This window comes from Pelecanus crispus, chromosome 13 (assembly GCF_030463565.1).
Source record: "Pelecanus crispus isolate bPelCri1 chromosome 13, bPelCri1.pri, whole genome shotgun sequence".
NCBI classification, from domain to species: domain Eukaryota; kingdom Metazoa; phylum Chordata; class Aves; order Pelecaniformes; family Pelecanidae; genus Pelecanus; species Pelecanus crispus.
In genome coordinates, this window is record NC_134655.1 from 17879064 (window position 1) to 17904199 (window position 25136).

The following is a 25136-nucleotide window of genomic DNA, read 5'->3' on the forward strand; positions in this document are numbered from 1 at the left end:
TGTCTGCCCCGGGGTTTTGCAGGATTTTGCAGCGATGGCGGCAGGGCATTGCGGTCCCGTCCCCCCTCGCCTCTGTATAGGTGCAGCCAGAGGGAATCCCACAGACCAGTTTTCACCTACAAACCTCAGCAAAGGAAGAATGGCATTTGAGGGGGCTGGATTTCCCGTTGTGAAGGTGAATGGAAGCGTAGCCACGTCAGGAGCGCAGGAAGGCGCTGGGGGTGGTAGCCCTTTCTCCTCGTGCCCGCGGCAGGCTCAGGAGCAGCGATGCTGGGCTGAGCGATGCCTGCTGCCCGCAGGACAGCCGGCACCCGTGGGATGTGCTGGAGCTGCAGCTGGGGAGACCCAAACCGCAGGTTGGAGGGTTTCTTTCTGCAGAAACGGAGACAGAGAGGGCTGGAGCTGCCCACCCCCGGCACGTGTTGCCTTCAACCTCTTTGAAGTTGATCCTGAAACCGGATAACGGGGAAGCGTGCCGAAAACAGGGAGGTGAACTGTGGTTATCTGTCACTGAAGGAGAGGGAAATGAGGTGGCCGGGTGAAATACCAACATGCGACAGGTCAGGCTTGGAAGCTTTTCGGTGTCTACCAGTGCCTTCATTAGAAGTAGACTACCATCTCCTGGCTTGTGGTGGCTGGACGGACGGACGGACGGATGGGCACCCTGGCTGCCAAGGAGGCAGGTCAGTGGCCGTCCCCAGCTTCACCCAACTTCTCCTTGGTTATTTCTCCTCCGACCTGAATGACTTCTCCCTCTCAGCCCGCTGTGCCGTCCGCAGGCAGAGCAGCCACAGGCTCCCATCTAATTGCATCTCGCCACGTTGGGAACGTGGCTGCGTCCGTTTGCTGGATGCTGCGTGACTCATGTAATCACCATGCGAAATGCATCATTCATAAACTGTTTAGCGCGACCTTTTGTACAGTAGCACTAATTATTATTATCACAGAAGCCCAGTAAACTAGACTAGTAATTATCAGGGATTTATTTGAATGGACAGCTAAGCTATTCTTGGCAAGTTAGTCAAAGCAGTTGTCATGACAGCCACACAAACATGTCTTATGAATTGGGTTAATTAGGGTAATTAATAACTGTTGTTTTGCCCTTTTTAACAAGGTATTGCCTAGACACTATCAAAAAATAGCAGTTGTACCTAACAGAAATAGTCTTCTTCCAGCAGCAACCTTCAAATCGCAAAATCAGAGTAGTAAATACCCGTTGGGTTGTCGTTTCACAAGGCAACGTGTCATCCTGCTCCTTGCGCAAAAGCAGGGAGGAAAAGGCTCTGTTGTAATTTTTCTGCTGAGCTTCCCCTGCTGTGCAGCGTTATCTAGAGATTGGTCATCATCATTGTTGATATTATTATTATTATTGTTATTTATTTTAATGCCGTGCTGCTCGGAGCTGTTGTCGCAGAGGGATCTCTGCCGTGCCCGGCTCCACGCGGGCGGCGAGGACAGCCCCAGGGTGCTCCCGTCGGTCAGAGCAGGCTCTGCGAGCGGCAGGACTTAAAGCCAATTTTAAAGTCGTGACCATAAATTATTGTTGTTTTGCTGGTGCATCGTCACCATCCTCATTGGGATGGCTGGTGCCGAGCTGCCGAGCCCTCGCTCAGCAGAGCATCTGCTTCTTTCAAAAGAAGGGTTTTGCTGAGCCAATGGGTTTGGTTTTGTCGTGATTGATGCTGATATTGAGTAATGGCGGTAACCAAAGCTCTTAATAACTCAGTAGCACCAAAGAGCCTCAAAAGGAAAAAAAAAACCATAGTCCCCATCCCAGGGAGCACCCTGGGCACGCCCGGCTGCCTCGTAGGGCGTTTGCAGCCTGCGACGGTGGCGGTCCCCGTCCCGCGCCGGCGGGCTGGGTGCTTGCCGGCACAGAGCACTGTCTCCCCGAGGACTGCAAGATTTGCTGCTGATTATTAAAAATGGCCCAAGATTACAGATGTGACTGAGGAATATTACATAAGTTTTGTAGAAAAATGACCTGAATAGATGAGTGAAGGCTCTGGCTGGTTCTCCAGCTGCACCGAGCACTGTCTATTTATATCACCTCTGGGCTTTCGAAGCCCTCTTTTGACTAAAGCTTATTTGATAACACACACCTTTTAAAAAGAAAAGAATAAAAAAAAAAATGACGAAGGAAAGAAAAACCTAAAGAAAAACACCTCTGTGGAGAAGGTAGGGTTTTAATGAAGAAATATTTTACACCATTCTCCTACAACCTTAGGGCTAATAGCCTGGAACTGGTACTTTGGCTCCTTAAAAAGCCCAACAAGACAAGCCAATTACGGCCTCTGAAACATTTTTATTTTTAGTTCCTTGTAATAGCAATTCATCCTCGGCTATGGTACATTAACTGGAAGGAACAAGAAGTAGTAAGGTTTTGGCATCTTTGTAATAACCAACGGGCTGTGTTTACCAGGCTGTTCGTAATGCGGGGTGGCTGTCGGGCAGGGGGAGCGGGCAGCGTGGGGATGGAGAGGGACACCCAGGGAGCACCGGAGCAGGGATCCCCTAACCTGGCCAACGCTTTGTTACCATTTACTTCCCTACAGTTTGTTCTGGGAGCAAACAGGCTCCTCTTGGGCGAAATTCCTCGGTTTCCCAGTGCCCCTGTGCTGGCAGCGTGGCTCGGAGGTGGGGAAGAGCTCTTCGGAGGGTGCTGGTGTGTCCCCAAGGATGCTGGAGCCAGCGTGGCACCTTTGGGGGGCAGCGGGTTTCGGGGGGAGCTGAGCCGAGCCGAACCGAGCCAGGCTTCGCGTCCCGCTCCGCACGCGGTGCCGCGGCCGCCGAGGACAGCGATGGCAGCGGGGAGGAAGGCCAGTCCTGCTCAGGTTTGCAGTCAGTCTCGTGGCCACAGGGTATTTTTGTGGGCTGGAGAGCTGCGGTTTCCTGCCCAAGCAGGAGAAAAAATTAAAATGGGGGAAAACTGGTTTTGGTAAATAATTTTGATGTGAGCAAAAATCCCCTTGAGGCTTAGAGTGGGAGCTGGCTGAGGCTATCCTGATTGCGAGCCTTCCCGTGCAATTACAGATAAACAATGTACATGATAACACGGTGAGCACACGGGGCAGTGTTCGCCTCAGTTTATTATCTGCCATTGCTGGGGAATTTTAGCTGAAGCCAGGCGGGAGCTGCTGGCACGGAGGTTTCGCTCCAGAGCTGGTGTGGATGCCCACGGCCACGCGCCGGGGGCACACGCGGGACCAGATCAGGCCTCCGGGGAAGCCATAGGAGGAAAATGTCTGTGGGATGCGTAGGTGACACGGGAAGCGCCCGCTGCTTGTCCAAAAATCAGGAGAAATGGGGCTTGCACTGCGACACGGGGCAGGGCCGAGGTCCCCGGGTGCAAGTGCCCCGCTGCTCCCGGGGCTGCCGCCTGCCACGGCGCCGGTCTTGGTACCCCCGGCCAAATTCCTCCCCGCTAAGCCACGAAGTGGGGAAATCCTGCGGCTGCCGCCGTGGGTTCTGTCACCCGCCGCCCTGCGTGCCTCCGGGGCGTCCCCGTCTCCTCTGGGATGCAGAAGCGGAGCGAGGTGCCCCCGTGGTGGCCGGGCACCAGCTGAGCCCGGCTGCCCCTTTCGGTGCCCGGCCCGGTTTCGGCATGCCCCCGTGCCCCCCGCCCGCCCGGGGCTTGCGCTCGCTCAGGGATGCAGCCAGCGGGGCGGCCGCCCGGGCGTCCTGTCACTCTGATGTGCCGAGCTGGCGGCGGCATCTCACGCCTTCGCTATTTTTAACTCATCTGCAATGATTTTTGGTTTTTCTTTTTTTTTTTTTTTTTTTTTCAGTGACAAATCTGTGATTTCTCCTGTTCCCTACAAAACGCATCAGTCTGACCTGCCGCTCCAGAAGGTGAATGACAAGGAGTTTTATTTAGCCCTAGCGATGGGAACATTTAAAAAAAGGTTCCTCTCTCATATTTGTTTTCATTCCTAATGGCAGGAGGCAGGGAGAGGACAGTTCTGAAAGGTTTTTTAACAAACCTGTAAGTCATGCCCCATTACCCTGGGGCTGCTGATTAGATCCAGATTGTTTCTCGCACTGCTTAGGGAGGGGTGCAGTCTGCGCTGGAAGCTGCGTGCGTGGATCCATTACACATCTGAAAGTCCCAGGCATAGGTGATGGGAAAAGCCTTTTATTAGCTTTATTGGCTATTAGATCCCCACAAGGAATTTTGCTCGGCGCATCAAGGCAGCATCCTTGTGCAGAAGGCTGTGCCCCAGGGGGCTGGCAAGCTCGGCCCCCCAGGGCCCATTGGTGGGCACAGGGGAGGGAGGCATTGCCCCCCTGCCCCAAAATCCCTCCTGTCCCAGCCCCAGTGGGGCACTGGGCAGCTGCCGGGGCATGGCCAGCCTCCTGGCTGCTCACAGTGCAGGGAAGGCATCTGCATGCCCTCCCCTAGCAAGCATGCCCCCCTTTTGGGTCAGTATTTTGCTTTTCGATCGATTTTGGAGTGGTGATGCCAAGCGGGTGCCTGCCCCGGTGGTGCTGCTGGAGGGACCCCTGTGCCACAGCCACCGAAGAGCTTTTGGGTTATAGGTGCCATCTGAATGTGAGGCAGGTTTTTATTATTGCATTTTTGCTCTTCATAACCATACTGTAGATTTCTGATATGTTGACAAATTCAACCGGGTGACACTATTTGTGGCTTTCAGGAGTGTAATTATGGCTTCATTGTGTGTTGCCACGCTCGGCATTCAATCTGGGTTTTTAATCCTATACCCTTTTTCGAAATCACATCACAGCCGCTCCTTTCCTCCTGCCTCCGATCCATTTTCAGACAAAAAATGACAAAGCCTGTATTTATTTGGGGAGGGGACAGGAGTTCAGCGTGGATTAGTGGGCATGCCTGCACCGTAATGCAATCTGGTTTGATACTTCTGCTCATTCTGATGAGCGGGGTGATGCTAAAGGATGAACTCTCCCAGTGATTTCTCTGCAATGCTTTTTATTTCATCAAGAGAAAATGGAGGCTGGACTCAGTTCCTTCAGTGTTTAATAATGTCCATCAGAAGCAAATGCCCTTTATTTAAGCTGCAGTAATAATTAGAGGGTCGGTGGTGTTAAGCAGCCATGGAGTCTGGCTCTGAGGAATGTTCACTGTGCCTCATTAAATTTGGAAATAGTGCTTAAAAGGTCAGAAATAAATACTCTGTTTATATTTCGGGGATAGTAAATCTAAATGGATGCTGTGTTTGCACATCTTCGTCTCTGCTCGTTCCTGCTGAACCGAGCGAGGCACCGCTCCATTTGGTTTAGGCAGCAATCAGAGTGTCTGCAAAAAAGCCCAACCCCAAAACCAACCCTGGTTTCATTGATCAAGGGCAGGAAAATGATCTGCTGTATTACATCTAATTATAAAACATCAATATCAGATGCTAAATGCACTTACTTTTTCAGAGACACTATGTTGCTCGTTTACAGTTTGCAATCTCCTGTATTATAGGCTTTAGCAGCACGCTGGGGTAACGGGAGATGGCTGCAAAGGGAGGTGCCAGGGGTCAGATCCTTTTAACCTTTATTGAACTCCTCCAGGTGACTGGCTCTTAAATGCTCCTTAATAAGAGCCGAATTGCTTCACGTTTTCCTTCTGTCTTGCCTGGGGCTGTTGACGGAGCAGAGGTGCATCCCTCTCCCCCGGCTTGTGCTCCAGCGCCCATGGAGGGGGCTGGAGCTGTTGATGGGGACCGGTGGCCAGCCGGGTCCTTTCCAAAGGCCCTGACCCCATGGGGGTCTCCGAGCCGCAGCACAGCTCGGCTGTCGGAGGAGAGGGTGGTGGGCTCCTTGGGGTGACACAGGCATCGCTCACCCCACTGTGTCCATCAGCATTTGCTGACTTTCATAGAATCATAGAATCATATAATCGTGTAGGTTGGAAAAGACCTTTAAGATCATCCAGTCCAACCATTAACCTACACTACCAAGTCCACTGCTAAACCAATTAAGGGTAGAGTAGTAATTTCATGTTTCCTGGCTTGGTGGCTGGATTGTTTTTTAATGAAAGTAAAACTAGGAATCATTAAGGTTGGAAAGGATCTCTAAGATCATCAGTCCAACCATCAACCCAACACCACCATGCCCGCTAAACCATGTCCCAAAGTGCCACCTCTACCCATTTTTTGAACACTTCCAGGGATGGGGACTCCACCACCTCTCTGGGCAGCCTGTTCCAATGCTTGACCACTCTTTCCATAAAGAAATTTTTCCTAATATCCAATCTAAACCTCCCCTGACGCAGCTTGAGCCCATTTCCTCTCGTCCTATCACTTGTTACCTGGCAGAAGAGACCAACACCCACCTCACTACAGCCTCCTTTCAGGTAGTTGTAGAGAGTGAGAAGGTCTCCCCTCAGCCTCCTCTTCTCTAGGCTAAACAACCCCAGCTCCCTCAGCTGCTCCCCATCAGACCTGTGCTCCAGACCCTTCACCAGCTTCGTTGCCCTTCTCTGGACACGCTCCAGCAACTCAATGTCCCTGTTGTACTGAGGGGCCCAAAACTGGACACAGTATTCCAGATTTTCCCCCAGGGTGGAAGCACCAGTAGCTATTTGGGTAGAGTTTGCATGGGGGTTTAACCCAAAGACTTGGGCTGGTGCTGCTCTCACATCTCTGATACCCACCATGCCCGGAGATGCCAATGCTGGAGAGTGAGGAACTGGGAAATACGGATCTGTCTTCTGCTACATCTTCCTAGGCTGTGGCCGTGGTGCTCAGGACTCTCACCTGCGGTTGCAGACATTGCAGATGCCGTCAGCGCCAGAGCGGAGCTGGTGGCGAGTGTGGGGAAGGAGGAGCAGAGCTCCTCAAGTGGGTCAGGCACCCCGGTGCTCGTCCAGGCTGGTCTCCAGCCACCGGTCCTGGCCTCTGACCGATGCTCCGAGGCAGCGGTGTCCTCGACAGCAGCTGGTAGCGTAGGGGCTAATTACGTGGTGTCACACGCAACAGGGGAAAATCTCTCCTGACGTCCTTTGTGATCCGCCTCCGGCCCGGAGCTGGATCTGATGAGTCTCCTGCTGGTGTGCGGAGAGAGACCAGCTGCCTTGCTGAGCGTGAGAGCATCAGGATGAGCCTGGCTGTTCCTCTCGGGGTCGTGGGGCTAGATTTCGGTGTTCGGTGGGGTTTCGTACCGTGCCTGCTCCCGGTGGGAGGGAGTCTCAGACCGCTTATTTATTTCCCATGGGGTAAATGAGCAGCTTGCTAAGTGATAATGACTTTCCCTCATTGCGATCCTTACTTCATTTGACCTGGTCCCTACTTTGACATTTTCCCTGTTTCCCAAGTGCAGCTGGAGTATCTTTATTTAATTTGCATGAATTCTGTATCACCCCCAATATAGTTCAAACCGCAAGAATTAAGTGCTGCCGAGACCTCCTAACAGGGAGCAACAGTCTTATTGCAGATACTGGAGCCTGTGATTGAGTGGCCCATGGAGAACAGGACCGAGGATACAGGAGGACCAGGAAAAGCTGTCTTACAAGCCCTGCCCTTCCCACTGGGGAGGCCCAGTGGATTTTTGGGAATGACTTGCCATTTCTGTGGTCCCCGATGATGCCTGCAGCATGGAGGGAAGGTCAGGAGACTGGTGCTCCTGGTGAAGACATGCAGCTTGATACAGAGAACGAGGAGCCGTTGCGTGTATCGGGAGGATTTTCTGAAACCCAAAAGGAGAGATGCATGTTGCAGCCTTGGAGAAAGGTCCACTTTGTTTTTTAATAATAAAGGGTGACATGCAAGCTTTATTAACAAGGCACGTAGAGGGAAAAAAAAAGGCTCAAGGGATAACCCTGAAAAAGCGGCGCTAAATGTGTCATTTTTATGAACCTGATTTTGTGAAGGGTCCCTACATGCTTTGGCAGGAGGTTGCAGCAGGTTTACAATAGTTTGTAGAAAGAGAAATGTTTTCACCCTGAAGTGAGAAGAAGGGCAAAAAACCCTGCGTTGAGATGCTTTAGAGTCATCTTCTGAGGCGGAGGCTGGCGGAGGGACGGATACCTGTCACTTCGGGTCGGGAGAGATGGGTCCAGCTTTGAACAGCCACGGACTTTGCTGGGGGGCTGATGTGCGGACCGAGGAGCCAAACCCTCCGTCAAGAGCCTGGATCCAGGCACAGCGGGGAAAGCTGGATTTTCACCTCCATGGAGTTTGGTTTGAAAAAAAACCCAACATTTGAAATAGCTGAAAAGAGGGAAGAGTGACAAAAAGCCAGATCCTGGGCATCTGCCCCGAGGCGGGCGGGCAGGGAAGGGCACGGCTGCGCTGGTCTGAGCCTCCTGGCACCCCCCAGGACACGTCCCCCCACCTGGGGACCGACCCCAGCCAGCATCCTGCGTTTCTCCATCAGTGCACAGCGGTGGTCGTGCTCGGAGTGGCCGCAGCCCGCTGACCTTTCTGCTGGCACGTGCATTAATTCCCTGTAACCCGCCTTTGGATCCTCCGGGGTTTATTTCTGTTTCTCACGCAGAGAGTGAGCAGTCGTTAGAGCAGCGCCCTGTTGCTGGCAGACCTTTGGCTAACGGGGAAGTCACCCCCCCCGATCTCCAGGTCAAGAAGAGTTGTGCTGACGTTTGTACATCTCTTTTTTTTTTTTTTTTTTAATTTAATGGAATTGGCAGTCCTCAACTGAAAGCAACCGCTGGGGGAAAAAAAAAAAGTTTAAAATTTCCCTGCTGATTGCTCAATTCTGAGTGTGTCTGTTGTTATATTTCTATTTGTGTTGCTAAGGCAGCAGTTAAAAGCATTTTTCAAATTAGGCACCGCGTGCCAAGCCAGGGCTCTCTCTTTGATGGCATTGACACCAACATGCCTGTATCTGGAAAGCAAATCCCGAGCCCAGAGGACAGCAGGGATTCTCTCCTCTAAGAGAAATGCAGGCTGAGACCACAGACTTCATGCTAGGTGTTATTCAGCGCTTCCCGATGTCTTGAATGTATTGTTTATTCATAGCACAGAGGCTGAGGGTCTGATCCTGACAAGCGTGAGCATCCTTTATTCATGTTACGATGAGCAGGAGATAGGAATTGGCAGCGTTGTTCGGGAGGTCCGTGCCATACCCAGCTCTGGACATGGAAGGGAGAGGCTGGGCTCAAGGCTGGGCTCCCCTTTGATTTCTACAGGAGCGATGCTGATCAGTGAGAAGCTAACGGTTTGTTTGCTTTTGCCAAAATAATGAAGAAGATAAGGGCTGGCCTCTCGATGATGCACTTTATGAAGAGCGCACTTTCATCGGCGCCAGCCAGCCTCACCTTTTCCCTCTTTTTTTGTGCTTCGACTTTGTTCTTTGGGCCTCATTAAGAGAGGGAGTGGATCCTTTCCCAATTAAAATGTTGACTTGTTGGAGACGCTCTCCTTCCCTGTCGTTTTGCCTCTGTTTGTAAGTGATTGCACTTTGCAGGATGAACTAGAATTAAATCAAGTGAACTTCGATTGAATAATGCAAGCTATAAAGCAGCCCTCTCCATGAAAAATCTCATTTCTTTTTTATTTTTCTGGTTTGATCCCCTAGCCTGCATGGAGATAACCTTGACGGATAATCCCACGGCTGAGGAGAGGCCTCGTAAACTGCTGGGCTGCCTCGTGCACCGGTGGGAGCGTGCCGGTGCGGGCAGGGCAGGCAGCTCTCGCTGAGGGTGCAAACCCCCAGCCTAGGGAAGCACATTTCCCATTCTCGAGGCCATGTCACTTCTTGTCTTGTCCAAAATCTGGAAGTAATTAGCATTAGTCGTGCTGTTTTCGGTGGCGCAGGGGATTCGAAGCCTGGGAACGGATGCTGTGACCGACCCCGCGGGAACCCGCTCGCTTGCGTGTGGACCTGGGGGTTGTGTCTGCATTAGCAACGCGGTGCAGAGCATCCTGAGCAGGGGGGGCACGTGGACCAGGGGGTCCACACGTTACTCCAGTCCATCAAACTTAAATCATGGGGAATTTGTCAGTGAATGACTTCAGTTGGGCCAGGATTTGGTCTTCTTTTGGGTCACAACTCAATAGCAAAGCTCCAAGTGACGTTGGTCAGAGGGGGATTTAGCGCGAGGTCTGTATCTGGGCTGTGGCAGGAGACGTGATGGCAGCACGTGTGGTGTTTCCTCAGCCTGCGGTGGGGTTTCGGTGACACCAGTCGAGCGTTCCCTGCGGATGGCCCTGGTTATCCCTTGTCCCCTGAAGCCTGGGCCATGCAGCGTCACTGCTCCGAGCATTTTCAAGCTCTGTGATGTACATGTATATATTGAAATTTGTTCCCTGGGTCCTCCCACCCACCCGTTCCTCTCCCGGTTTTCCCAGGGCTGAGATGTGCACACATAGGGATGAAGCTGATGGAGGTAGCGGTGGGTGCAGGGGGTCTCACGCTGCTGCTGGGCACGGCGGCAGGGCTGGGGTGCGGGGACAGAGCCGGCATCTGCCAGCGCAGGGTGATGGAGGGGGCTCCCCGCCGCGCAGGGATTGCTCCGAAAGCAGCTCTGATCCCTCCTGCCCTCCGTCGCTCGGCTGCCCTCAGAGCCTGTTTGCAGGGCTGGGACCTCCCACCTGCCTCGCGGGGCTGCCGGGGGGGACACGCCGTGGGGTGGCATCCCTCCCCCTGAGATGGCAGCACCAGCATTGATGGATAAACACAGGAGCAGGCATTTTCTGCGGCCTTTAAACTCTTGGGCGTTGTGCATTTTAAAAATACACGTGTCCGTTTGCTCCCGAGCTCTAACCATCAAAGTCGTCCTGCAGGACCGAGGATGCAGGAACTGCAGGGACCAGTAGTTTGTGCAGTAAATCTCCTGCGTGACTCTCCAGCAGTAATTACTATGTGAAAGTAATAACCGAGCTGTGCTGAGTGCTAGGCCAACTCCCCCGGCTCGCAGCTCCTTGCATGTTTCTCTCTGGGAGGCTCCTGTTTGGTAAATTAGATATTGTGCTGTATTTCAGAAAAGGTCACACTTAACCAACGCTGCCTTTGCTTTATTATCTTGGCAGAGCCGTGTAACCTCTGCTGGGGTACGATTGGATTTCACATTCGGCTCTGCTGCAGCGGACCCGCTCCCTGCATCCTGCCGTTGTGATTACGTTAGCAGCAGACTCTGCTTTCCTTTATTTATTGAGACATTAAAGATGCATGCATTTATTTTTACCATGTTCATAATTGCCATAAAAACAGGCCATGGTATCCCAGAGCGGCTATTTGGGAAGGAGAGCGGCCGCGAGGCCGGGGCGAGGAGGAGCCGCGGCAGAGAGGAGGCAGGAGAGGGCTGCTGGGGCAGGTGGCTGTCCCCGCTCCTGCCCCGGGGAGACACTGCTGTCAGCCCAGAGGAAGGTGGGCAGAGCAGAGTCTGCCCCTTCTGCTGCCCGGGGTGCCTGGCAGGGGCGAGGAGCATCCCCTGGGCCAGGGGTGATGCTGGTGGGAGCCCAGGTGGGTTCCCTGCAGCTCTGGGGGGGCTTTGGGTGGACAGATGGACTGGGGTGCCTGGCTTATGCAAAGAGATCTGCGTCCCGCAGCGTACCCAAAGCCCGAGAAGGATCCCGGCCAGGCCATGCAGATCCCACCATGTCCCCCCACACGCCTTCCACTGTGACTCACCATGCATCTCCCACCACAGCCTACCATGCAGCTGCCGCTGCATCCCACCATGCAGCTGCCTCCGTGTCCCACCATGCAGCTCCCACCACATCCTTCTGTGCAACAGCCACTGCATCCCACTGCGCAGCTCCCACCACGTCCCACCGTGCATCTCCCACCACGTCCCACCGTGCATCTCCCACTACGTCTCACCGTGTGTCTCCCACCATGTCCCACCGTGTCCCACAGCTCCCACCATGTCCCACTGTGCATCTCCCACCACGTCCCACCGTGCATCTCCCACCATGTCCCACCATGTCCCACCACGCAGCTCCCACCACGTCCCACCGTGCATCTCCCACCATGTCCCACCGCATCCTGCAGCTCCCACCATGTCCCACCACGCATCTCCCACCATGTCCCACCGTGCATCTCCCACCATGTCCCACCGTGCATCTCCCACCATGTCCCACCGCATCCTGCAGCTCCCACCATGTCCCACCACGCATCTCCCACCACGTCCCACCGTGCATCTCCCACCACGTCCCACCGTGCATCTCCCACCGCGTCCCACCGTGCATCTCCCACCATGTCCCACCGTGCATCTCCCACTACGTCCCACCGTGTGTCTCCCACCATGTCCCACTGTGTCCCACAGCTCCCACCATGTCCCACCACGCATCTCCCACCATGTCCCACCGTGCATCTCCCACCACGTCCCACCGTGTGTCTCCCACCATGTCCCACCGTGCATCTCCCACCGCGTCCCACCGTGCATCTCCCACCATGTCCCACCCCGCAGCTCCCACTACGTCCTACCGTGTGTCTCCCACCATGTCCCACTGTGTCCCACAGCTCCCACCATGTCCCACCGTGCATCTCCCACTACGTCCCACCGTGTGTCTCCCACCATGTCCCACTGTGTCCCACAGCTCCCACCATGTCCCACCCCGCAGCTCCCACCACATCCCACCGTGCATCTCCCACCACGTCCCACCGTGCATCTCCCACCACGTCCCACTGCATCCCGCAGCTCCCACCATGGCCTCCTGGGTGGTAGCACCCTGCTCTCTTCCCCACCTTCTGGCTGCTTTTTTCGGTTCCTTACCTGCTGCGAGCACCAGAAATCCGGGGCTTTGTAATCTGAGGTTAAAAGACAGCGTTTCAAGTGCAGAGCGAGTTAGTGGGTTTTGCTTGCAGATGACAAATCCATCGACTTCCCCCGCCGCTTTCACTCCCCTCCAACTTTTAAGCGTGTCACCCATTGTTTGCTTTTTTATTAATAACAGACCCCACTGTCTCTGCAAATGAAATGATGTAAAACAAAGAAAAGTGCCCGCATTACATTCTCTGGCAGGGGATTACCTTGCTGGCATTTACATATCTATGCAATAAATATTTTAACATGTTAATTATACACTAATAAGAAAAATACCTTTTGAACTTTCAGTCAAATTGACACACACAGAACGGAGTCCGTCAGGGAATTAAAAGCAATTAGTTTTGTAACAGAGCGTAGTCACATTGTTTCTTCTCTGCAAATTGTTCTGTGGTCACCAGCCAGCCTTTTTTTTGGTGAAGGCTGGTGGAAAGACCGGCAGGCACGGGAGTTTTCAGCACCCAGCTCCGTCCTGCTCGCTGGGGTCTGTCCCGCGCCGGGGTGCTCCTTCCCCCTCGTGGGGTTTGCTGGTGGCTCTTGTCCTGGACCTGCAAACCCAGCTGTTCCCAGTCGTGGAGCAATCAGACTTGTAACCATCTCCCTTTTCTTTTCCTCCTTCCAGACTGAAAACTACTCCTTCGATTCCAACTACGTGAACAGCAGAGCTCATTTAATAAAAAGGTACGTAGGCTCGCTTGAAAGCACTTGGGTTTGCCCAGCCAAATCCTGATTATTTAATGTTCTTCCTTACTGCGTTATATACTACTTGCTTTTTTTTAATATGCAAAACGTTTCAAGAGTAATCATTTGATTTTAAAAACAGTATTTACTTCCTATTAAGTCCCATTGCTCTTGGTTTGCAATAAAGGCAAGTCTTTTTTTCTTCTCTTTGGCTCCTTCGCACCGGAAAGTTGCAGTGAGTTAGGTGGAGTGCTGTTACCCTGACAACTTTCAAATTCATAGACTTTATTCTATTTGAATGCACAGGAATAAAATGATAGATTTGGATGGTGAGATCTCCCTGCGATGTGAGGCGGGGGAAAAGGAAAAAAAAAAAAATCGCATTGGAGGGCAGGCAATTGGGTTGGCTACACGCTCACTGTTTTAGTTTGAATACCGAGGCAAAACAGCACTTTGCTAGGCTTTTTTCTTCCATGGGTAAAAAGGAAATCATCAGTTCAGCTGCAACCTGGCAATTACTCTTGGGGGAATTTAACCCTTTGGATAAAACGCTGCCTCAGAGCTTAGCAGTGGCAAAGAAATGTCTCTGGGAGGTTAACGCCGGGGTTATCCGGTTGAACCCCACTGGATTGTATTAAACTAGAGCTGAGCATCCCGCCGTGGGGCAGGCGGCCAGGCTTGCCCCTGCCTCCCCGGCTATTTCCGAGGCAGGGAAAGGCACTGACACAGCCCGATCAATACTCATCAGGAGGCCGCCGCGCAGGGCTGGAGCGCCGTCTCCCGCGCAGGATGCGGGCGCAGGGGGTGGCCGGCAGCTCTTCGCCCACCTCCCCTCTTCTCCCCGGGGACTGCCCAGGTGTGCGGCGGGCAAGCCGGGGCCGTGCCCGTGCCCGGCGGGGTCGCGCCTGGGGGCTCTGCGGAAGCCGTCGCGGGGTGTAACGGGGAGCAGGAGCCGGCCCCGAACTGCTGAGATCTGATCTGAGCAGTAAAAAAATCCAATTATCTGCCTGGCTGAGATCCCATTTGTTTACATCTTAAAAATATAAGGAGTGAGGGAGCTGTGAGCGCATTGTTTAAGCAGCTCGGGTTCAGCTAGCGAAGGGCAGGTGTATTTGTCTGCGTGTCTCATGATGTTTAACGATGCTAATGCGATTGCGAGAGAGGTGGCTTGCCTACGCCACGCCGCTCCTCGCCAGAGAGTCTGCAGGCGTCGTGAAAAAAAACCCCAAATCTATTAATCTTGCCTCGTTCACACCTCAGATAAAGGCAAGCGGCGCTCCCGCCTGCCGCAGCGGGGCTTACTCCGAGGCTGTATTGTTTGGGAAATGCTGCTGCTGCCGATTCCCTGAGACCTGCCCATCCTTTAGAGAAGTGTCAGCCACGGAAACATGTCGTGTGGCTGCTGCATTACGGTCTGGTTCACTGCGGGGAAGATAAATGCGTTGTAACATGGGTTGCCTGCGCATTATGAGCAGCAGCTCCGTGTAGGACAGCGTTTCCCCTCGCTTTCTACCTTTGTCTTGTATCTTAAGTACAACGGGTGCCGGGAACGCTGCGCAGACATCTAAGAACAAAAAATATTTTCTGTAACGTACTGTGGCATCATTTTCATCCTTTGCCTTTATGAAGATGTTGTAGCTCTTCTATCTTTGGTGAGTGAATCTCCTCAAATCCAGCACTTTAATTAATCTATTTGTACTTTTCCTGTGTTGTCTGCCTGCCTCTCTCGCTCATCTGCACGCACACAAATGAATTGTAGGTTTGTAGTGCTTTCTTAGCTTAAAATTCTTTGATGTCGCCTGGAATCAAAGTCAGTGGCTTCAACAGGGACATCTTTATTTAAAAGGTAATGTTTGAAGGTTTACCAATTTATATGTATTTCAGAGCTCCCCCCTCGCGTGCTTTTGCAAAGCATCAGATGGTAGGTGGTCTGCTTGGTTTCCGTGGAGACGCAAAAGGGCTTTTCAAAGTAATGAAAATCTCCAGCTCTTTGGGGCTTTGAAGCACAGGCCGCGTCTTCCACCGACGTTTCACACCAAATCAGCCGGCGAGAAAGTTTGGGGCCGTGGGTGCAGGTGGACGCCCCCGCTGGGTGCAGCTCTCCCATGCCAGGGGTGGGTGAGGGAGGAGGCGCGGGGTGCGTGGCCCCAGGGAACCACTTCCAGTCTTGTTCAATATCTTTATCAATGATCTGGATGAGGGGATCGAGTGCACCCTCAGTAAGTTTGCAGACGACACCAAATTGGGTGGGAGTGTCGATCTGCTGGAGGGTAGGATGGCCCTGCAGAGGGACCTGGACAGACTGGATCGATGGGCCGTGGCCAACTGTATGAGGTTCAACAAGGCCAAGTGCCGGGTCCTGCACTTCGGTCACAACAACCCCATGCAGCGCTGCAGGCTTGGGGAGGAGTGGCTGGAAAGCTGCCTGGCCGAAAAGGACCTGGGGGTGTTAGTAGATAGCCGGCTGAACATGAGCCAGCAGTGTGCCCAGGTGGCCAAGAAGGCCAACAGCATCCTGGCTTGTATCAGGAATGCTGTGGCCAGCAGGAGCAGGGAGGTGATTGTCCCCCTGTACTCGGCGCTGGTGAGGCCGCACCTCGAATACTGTGTCCAGTTTTGGGCCCCTCACTACAAGAAAGACATTGAGGTGCTGGAGCGTGTTCAGAGGCGGGCAACGAAGCTGGTGAAGGGTCTGGAGAACAAGTCTTATGAGGAGCGGCTGAGGGAACTGGGGTTGTTTAGCCTGGAAAAGAGGAGGCTGAGGGGAGACCTTATCGCTCTCTACAACTCCCTGAAAGGAGGTTGTAGTGAGGTGGGTGTTGGTCTCTTCTCCCAAGTAGCTAGCGATAGGACAAGAGGAAATGGGCTCAAGCTGCGCCAGGGGAGGTTTAGACTGGAAATTAGGAAAAATTTCTTTACGGAAAGGGTGGTCAGGCATTGGAACAGGCTGCCCAGAGAGGTGGTGGAGTCACCATCCCTGGAGGCGTTTAAAAAACGGGTAGATGTGGCACTTCAGGATATGGTTTAGTCTGGTCTACCCTTGATTAGTCTAGAGTGGGCTTGGTAGTGTAGGTTAATGGTTGGACTGGATGATCTTAAAGGTCTTTTCCAACCTAGATGATTCTATGATTCTATGATTCTATCTCACGACGTCCCTGCGGCTCGCTGCAGCCGGGTGTCCTGGGGCATCACCCCTCGCAGGGCAGCGGATCCCCAGTGCAGCCAGAAATGAAACTCTTCCATCCCTCCAGCCTAGGAGCTGGGTGCCGTGGGGTGACGGAGCTGCTCAGCCCTTGGGGGAAATTTGGGAGCAGCTCGGCCCTCAGGTCCCCCCAGTAGCGGCTGCAGTTGCAGGGGATGCCAAGGAGTTGGACTGTGCATCAGATCCCCTTAAAGCTCTGTGACCTTGGACCCGGAATCACCGGGTTATTTTTAAAAATAAGAATGGCCTCATCATTGTGAAAAGAAATTCCTGTTTCTAGGATGACTTTTGTTTTCAAACTTTAAGTCATTAGGATTTGGCCGATAACCTAAAAAATTAGGGTTTAGATCCTGTGTAACTTCAGTATGAGGTAATACGACTTGAGGGAGCCTGGTTTTAGAAACAGCTCGTTTCATGGATATTTTTAAAATTTTATTTTCAAATCCTGCTTCTTTCTCAGCTTCCGTAATACCCACAGCAGCCTGACCCGCAGGCGCACGCCGCGGGCTCGCAGCATGGGCAGGAGCAGCCTGTGGGACGGCGCAGGCTGGATGCTGTGTTTCGGGGTGCAGAGGTGCGGAGCGGGGGGTGCCCCCCCCCACCCCACGCCCCCTGCCCCGGCTTTCCGTGCCGGGGGAGCGGTCCCAGCCCCGCCGCCGGGTGCCGGGGACGGCAGGCGACCTCCCTGCCCTCCCCACGCGGCTGAGCGGCGGCAGCCGTGCCAGGCTGCAGCGCGGCGGGGTGGCGGGGGCCGCCTTGTCCCGCCCAATAATTCCCGGCTGTGTCTCCCCCAGCAGCTCCACGTTCAAGGACTTGGAGGGGAACAGCCTGAAGGACAGCGGCCACGAGGAGAGCGACCAGACGGACAGCGAGCACGACGTGCAGCGGGGCCTCTACTGCGACACGGCCGTCAACGACGTGCTGAACACCAGCGTCCCCTCCATGGGGTCCCAGGGCCCCGAGCAAGGTGAGCCACTGCCGTGCGCCCTGGGGGGCTGCCCGCCACCCCCCCGACCTCCACACGGCCCGTCCGGAGGCTCCAGTGCGGCCTCGGTGGGTGCACAGTCAGGATGCTTAGCGCTTGCTGGGGATAGCGCTGTACATCGTCGGAGGGCTGGGTAGATAGAAATTAATCTTCACGCCACGCCTGTCAGGTAAGAAGATGTAGGATTATCCTCTGTTTCACAGGCAGAAAACCCCAGGCGCTGAGCACCCGCCTGACAGTGAGCGAGCGGTGGAGTTGGGATTAGGGCAGGAATCACCGGCGCCGCGCCCGGGGCTGGTCCCTGACAGCGCTCCTTTCCGGAGCGCAGACGGCGCGCCCTTCCCCGCGCGCTCCGCTCACCGTCTCCGGAGCTCGTGCGCAGGCAGCGGCCGGGCAACTTTTCCAGAAGGTCAGCAGAGCGTGTAGGCGATTAGGCATCCCATGAGGGATTAGCTCAGGCCAGCGGGCGAGGGTTTCTACCTTTTCCCCCGAATAGGTGTCAGGGTTTCAGCTCTTACGCATCCCCACATGCAGGGACGAAGTCCCGCTCCGAAACCAGACCGGTGTTAGCTAGGGGAAAAAAAGTCAGAGGAGTTCAGCTGCGCCCAAGCTGTCGCTTGTACTTGGGCATGAATGTCGCTTTTAATGTCTGACGGATGCAAACATCCTATGCAAACATCCTGTCTTTTTCAATTAAGAAGCCTGAATGCGGCTTGGTGCTTGGGCGCAGGGGAGCCTCGGGGCGCTTGGCTATATCTTGAGATAAGCTGTAGCTGAGGCTCAACTGGAAGCCCCACTGCTAAAAGACTTAAGGATATGAAAACAAAATGCTGTGATTATGAACTGGTCTTCAGCTGTTTAATTCAATTCATGGTAAACATCATTAAAAGCCTTTGTTTTGCTGTCATAAAGGAGTCAAACGGGGGAGAGAGAGTTCTTGCCATCTGCGCTGCCGAATGTTTTTTTTTTTTTTCTGGAGAGAAGCTGATCGCTGTATTAATTCTCGATAGAGTCTGTTAAATGGCCGTAGTTAACCCTGTAAGGCTCCGCGAGGAGGGGAATGCGGAGGTCACCTACCCATTCCACGCTGCCAGCCACGCTAATTGGAGAGGGATGGCATCCACAGCGATAATGTATTTCCAGACAACCCTACTGTGGCCAAAGATGAAAAAAATTAAACATTTATATAACTGTACAGTGGCAGTTTAATTCTCCGCGGACCGGTGCCGTGTCAGAGAATACAGGCTGATAGCTATCATTTATTATTCTTCTATTACAAAGAAATGCTTTTTCATTTCGATCAGGAGAGGGTTTCCTAAGATGCATTTGCAGTAAGGGATGACTGTAGGAGCAAAAATGTTCATAATTGATTCCTGTCCTGTTGAATGGTCTGAGCAACATCTGTTAATTTTTTTCACATTTCTTCGGCAAAAAAAACAATCTCAATGGACTGCAGATAGGGTTTTACAGAGATTACATTTCTGATAAGTCTGCGTGCTGGCTCTGTTGTGCACCAGATAACAATGCAAATAAGTTAAAGAGGATGAGTTGGAGGCAGAGCTTGTCGGAGGAGTCAGACGGAAATAAATATGGTCCAAATCACTGTAACAAGAACTCCTTCTTGCATGTACAATACCCCCCAAAAATCAAGAGTTTTTCCAGAAGGCGACTTCCAAAGGCAACCTGTGTCTCTGGCTCCCAGTCCTGCAATGGCCGGGGGGTTGGCGCTCTTGGCTCTGGTTTATTTTTGGGCAGAAGCTGGCATGCCGGTGCTGCATTGCCATCCAGGTGGACCTGCAGGCAGGTAGGCAGGCAGGCAGGCAGGGGTGCTGGGGGGCCAGCTCTCGTGTCCTCCGGGACCCACGCTGCCTCATGCGGAGGAGCAGGGCTGCTCGCCTGCGAGGTTATCGGGGTGTTCGTGGAGCAATGAGAGGAGCAGCGCAGGCGGGGAGGTTAGCAGTTACTGTCACAGAAGCTGAAAAAAAAGGTTAAAGAGAGTATTTTCTGAGCTGATTTGTCGAGCAAGGGCTGCAGAAAATAATGAGGAAAATCAAGATGCTGAGATGATGGTGATAACAGCGGTTCCCGCGTGATTAAAGCAATGGTTTTGGCATGGTAACTTTTACCCGATTTCGGGTCAGAGTGGCATGGCGGTGAGGAAATACAACAAATTCCATGCCAAGGATGCGCAGGACCGGTGGGCTGACCACCACCCTGCGTACACGGTCCATAGCCGAAGGGCAGCCTGGCAGCTCACATCTCCATGCTTTGCCTTCGCTCGCCATCCCTGCCCAAACCGCAGCTCACGAAATCCCAGAGAAATGGGGTGGGAGAGTCACTGGGGTTTGCTCGTCGATGTTAATGATCCTGCCTGGGAGCCCGGTGAGGTGCCCCCATGGCCAGGCTCTGCTGGGCTTGGACCTCAGCTTGTAACACCGCAAGTGCTTCGTGAGCGGCCAACTCTCAGACTTCATCAGATAATTTGGGAGCCTTTATCTGCTCAGTGGGTAATCCTGGATCTGCCAGGGCAGGACACTGGTTGGCAGCAATCCTTGCAGCTCGGTGGTAGGGGACGATCCCTCGGTGGTGGCACCGGGCGGGGGGTCGCGTGGACCTGTCTGGCCAGCCTTCACCTACTGAGATGCTGGATTTCCTGCAGAAAGAGGTAGACACGGGGTAGGCATGGATGGTTCCAAGCTTTAGTGTTCTTAAACCAGCGCGTGAGCCTGGCGCTGGTGGTGAGTATGTGGCCGTGGGAGCCCCAGGAACCTGCTGCAGATGCTTAGGTGGCCTCGGGGCCCTCTACCCCTTCACTGCCCTGGGGCCACTCTTGGATGGGAGTGACACCAGTGGCCAGTCCCCTGGCAGGAGCCCTTGCTCTTGCTTTGGAAATGACCTAGATTTCCAGAAAAGTGGCAAACTAGTGTGGAGGGTGTCGAACTTTAGTGGGCAGCAGCAGGTCATCAGAAATACCGCCTGGAGCTCAGCCACGTCGCTTATTTTGGAAGTAGGACTTCTGCCCTGCCCCTCTTTACCTCAGGATCTTAATTACTGATTATAAATTCATCAGTTGAAAAGGTTGCTTTAATTGCTCTAATATGTACCCAATTTAGAGTTCATTATCACCCAGAATTGTTTTCCTTCCCCTGCTAATTGATGCCAAATGGGACGCTGAGGAAGGCGGGCACCGGTGCTGCTCCACCTTTTGCGATTGCCTCGCTGCCTTTTAATTGTTTGTTTGTTTGTGGAGGTGTTAAGCGCTGCTAGAAGTTTATGTGCGCTCCTCTCTTAAAGGCGTCCTCAGCTGAACTTCCAAACGGATCTGTTTCAGACAGGGAGGTTTTCAAGCAGCTGTTGGATCTCAGTGACGTTTTGGGTTGGCTGGAGAAGTCTGCTGGAGGATGGGGGTAAGGGGTCCCCCTTTGTATCTTGGTCTACTTCACCACAACATGGGGTGGATTTTCTCCACGTCCTGCTGTAATGTTGACTCGATGTCCAGCACTGGAGGAAACCGTGATTTCCAGCGAGGAGGTGAAGCGCATGGTGGTGGGCAGCCGTGGGTGATGCTGGCGGCCGTGGGAGCTTTGCCGTTCGTTGGGTTTGAAGCTCCTGGCACCTGTTCCTCCCAGCAACGTGGGGAAATCTCAGCGTGAAATGTTTTCCAACACTGCAGAGAGTGGTGGTGCTTTTCCCGGGAAATGGCAGCGCAGACCAGATGTTTCACAGGGTAATTGAAAATTCCATTTTATCAGAAAGCATTTGCTGTCAAAAAGTTTTATCTTTACTTCAACAAAGAGGTTGATTAGATCCCTCAGGACCTGAATTAGCATCTTTGAGGCTAGATACTCTGTTCTGTAATTCAGGTAGTTATTCCTCCCTTGGTTTTGCTTATACTGGGACTTTTTTTTTAATCCCTTTGCCCTCTTCCAAACATAGCGTTTGTGCAGATTTGGTTTGTTTTCTTTGCGTGGACGTATATGGGCACCTAGACCTGCTTAAATGTTTTCTATTACCTTTTCACCTTGCCTTGAGCCAGAGCCGTACTTGTACTCTGTAAGTCATAGGAGCTCTTGCCAGCATAGAAATCAGAAAGAAACTATTTCAAATATGTGTTTTTAATGTGAGAAGCGACAGGTTTCAAACTTATCTTAGTTCCCAGTGCTGACCAGTATTTTTACCATCAGTTGTAGAAGGAAAATTGTTGGCCCAATGAAGCGGTGATTCACTGTTTAAGATAAAAATAGAATCTGAAAGAAAAATATGAAAATAATAAACACACCCTAATCATAAAAAAGCCAGTGTTAGAAATAGTCACCACAGCCATAAAATAGTGAAAAAGCTTTAAAATCAAAGTGAGAGGGTTTTTAAGCAACGTCAGTAATGTGCCTCTACAGGGAATTGCTTCTAAAAGCATCACTTCCATTTTTCTGGTGCCAGATCAGCAGTAAAGGTTGGCGTGAAATGTCATCTGGAAAGACCTGGTCCTGCATACATTTCCACATTTGAGTAACTTTGCTCACATAGGTGGTTTAATTGTGTCTGAGTCTCATAAACTCCAGCAAGATGAAGGGTTCTTTGAATAGAAATGGGTTATATCTAAATGCTTACGTTAAATCTCCTTCATACTATCGCTCAGTATAGACATGGGCTTGGATGTAAAGGAGAGCCAGGCACATGATATTCGCCAAAATTTTTCTTGCCGGTTGCATCCCAAATTATTCAGATACATTGTCATTTAGGGGATCAGGTTTTATCTAGAGTATTCCAATTGGTTCTTATGCTCATCTCCATAGTATCTGGGTGCATTTCAGTCGTGAATTGAGAACATGTCTAATGGTATTAACTGGAGGCAAACACAGGTATTAGAAACTGTTGATTTTTTTAAGCTGATTTCCAGCAGCTGTTCCACCTGCAACTCCCTTTTACTCTGCAGAAAAGCCTTTCTGTAGAGCTGTATGTACATGAAGACCTAAGTGACATATTCTAGGGCTTTGGAGGCTGGAAATACAGCTGCATTTCTCTGGAAGTTTCTACAAATTAATAAAAATACCTACTTTCTTGTATTCATATATGCAGCACAAGACATAAAGTATAACATTCCTATGTGAGTGACAGCACATCCCTTAAGATGGATAAACGCTGTAAGCTTTCTTTACAGGGCAATGTCAATTATTACAGCTCTCCTGATTTCTGTATTATTGCACGGATCTCTCCGTAGAGCAGCCTCAGTGAGCTCAGTGGTGCTCCTGCAGTGGCCAGCCTGGAGGGAGCAGTCAGCTTCTCACAGCACTCTGAAACCCCAGAGAAGGATTTTGATGATGAGTGGGTAAGCTGGGCTTTGGGAAGAGGAGCTGATTGTCTGATTCCTGCACTTCTAAATGATTACCCATTGAGCATCTAAGTCAGCTTATGGATGGATGGCCTGCTGGTGACTGATGCTTTAGTACAGGCTCTCTCCGTCCTCCCCAAGCGCCCGCTCCTGCTAACGTTGCCCAGCCGGGCTCGCAGGGGGACGTAACATCTTTTATTAGACCAGTGAATGTAACTGGAAGAAAAGCTGTCAAGCACTCGGACTAAGAAACCTCTCTTCAGGTTGACCCTTATCGTTGCCAGGTACGCGGTGCTCAGCTCCGTCTTCGGTGGGTGATCTGGGCAGGTAGAGTTGGACGCTGGGTCAGGCTGCCCGGCCGATGAGCTCAGCTTCCTTCGCCGCCGCGTTGCGTCGCAGCAGAGCAGGGCAGCAGTCACTCGAGGAGGTTTAATCCATGCACGGACACTGGCTGGCACGGACAAGTCCCTCGTGTTGCTTCTTCCTTAGGTTCGTAGCTCTGTAGCATTGAGTACAGCTTGGAGAAGTCCTCACGGGAAACTGATGGTGGGGCAGGGGTGACACTGAAGTCATATCCACAGCAGTAAATGAATGCCAATCCCTTTCTGCAACAGCAGAACTAAATAACAAACAGATGTGTAACCTCCTCTGTTTGCATAAAAAGCATTATCATATATCCCACATTCCTGGCACTCGTTCTTTAGTTTTCAGGTTCTTTCCATCAAAGATAATTCTTGCAATGTCTCCATCACTGAAGTTACTCAGCCCAGGGTCACAGGAGTTACAACCTTTAGATCCTCAAGTCTTTCCATCTAAGCACAGAAAACGCTCACCAGATGTGAACATTCTGACAACTTCGAGAAGAAAATTAAAACTTGGATCCGTGCCCTGTTGTGTAGGTTTGTAATGGATGAATGATCAACCCAGAAAGTTGGAGGGTTTCTAGTGTTTTATTGTACTTTTTAATGAGATTTCGTCAAATTTAGTTATTGCTTACCCATATTTTTGCTGGGTGACTGGAAAGCAATTTATAGGAGATATGAAGAAGTGATATTTCTGATTAGATAGTTTCAGCTTCTATTTGTGCTTGGTTTTGTTAACTGCTCCTAAACTCCAGCCCAAGCCGAAGGCTCGCAGAGAAGATCTTTGTCAGGGTTCAGCTGAAGGACGGGGCGGTGCTAACCCTGGCTCTCCCAAAGCATTCTTTTCCAAAACACCACGCAATACTTGGTTTTTCAAATATTTCTAAGATAAATAAACAGTTCAGTCAAGCTTGCAGCTTCCTTTTCCCTTATAAACAAGCCAAAAAAAGGCTCACGTGGGGCTTTTTTCTTTTCTTTTGCCAGTAACCTCTAAGGAAACCATTAACACTTTCTGTCTCACAGCAGTTAAGACTAGCAAAATGGCCAAGGTAATGGCCATCATATTTAACAGTAGGGAAGGTATATGAATAAAACCTAACCTTCTGCTAACGCAGCAAGCCAGCACTTCCCGATCTCCTCCTGTAATCAATCTACATCGTTAATGACTCTGAAAACAGACTGAACTGCTGGGGCTGGCACCGGGAAACTTGCATTACAAACTAACCATCTCTTATTAACCTTTCGGTGTTTCCTTCACAACACTAATTAGAGCCAAATAAAACTACTGTTTGTGAAACTCTTAAGTTAAAATACAATTTTCAGAGGAAATATGGTAAACTCCAAAGCTCCTGTTTGCTTGGCCTTTCTTTTTAATTATGATGGAGGATGGCTGTTACTTGTTTAACAGAGGCTTACATGATTAATGCTGCAATGTTACTGTAATTAAAACGGCAAAAAAAGATGTGATTGGAGCCCGTATAATTTACAGACATCTCGGCATTCTGGTGGCGGAGCAGCTCTAAGAGTTGCAAAGAGGAATCATAAAAATTTATTCTAATTAAAATTGCCAGATTGACTAAACAACAGGTGACTTATGTAGCTTGAGCGACTTGCTCTTGGGGTGAGAAATCATCTGAAATCAGTGAATTATACAAAGCTGTCTATTATTCTACTAAATGAGAAAGTGTGTGCTTACCATGGCAACCTGCATCAATTTTGCAGCCACTGGAAAATACAGGGCCCTTTATTAAAGGAATAATCACCGCAAACAGCACGCTGACCCTCGGCTCCGCGGGCGCGGGGTGCACGGCGCGGCGAGTTTCAGAGCAGCATTCCGGGCACGGGCGGTTGCCATCAGGTTAAATCCCCTCCTGCTGTATCGA

At 51.8% G+C, this 25136-nt stretch overlaps 1 protein-coding gene across 1 annotated transcript in view; it reads left to right on the plus strand.

The window, feature by feature from the left end:
• LOC104036085 (protocadherin-19) overlaps positions 1-25136 on the plus strand; it is a 58659-nt gene that overhangs the window by 16028 nt on the left and 17495 nt on the right. Inside the window, exons 3-4 of the mRNA XM_075720812.1 lie at positions 13317-13375; positions 17375-17544. Coding sequence (XP_075576927.1) covers positions 13317-13375; positions 17375-17544 — 229 coding nt within the window. The remainder of the gene's footprint in view (positions 1-13316; positions 13376-17374; positions 17545-25136) is intronic.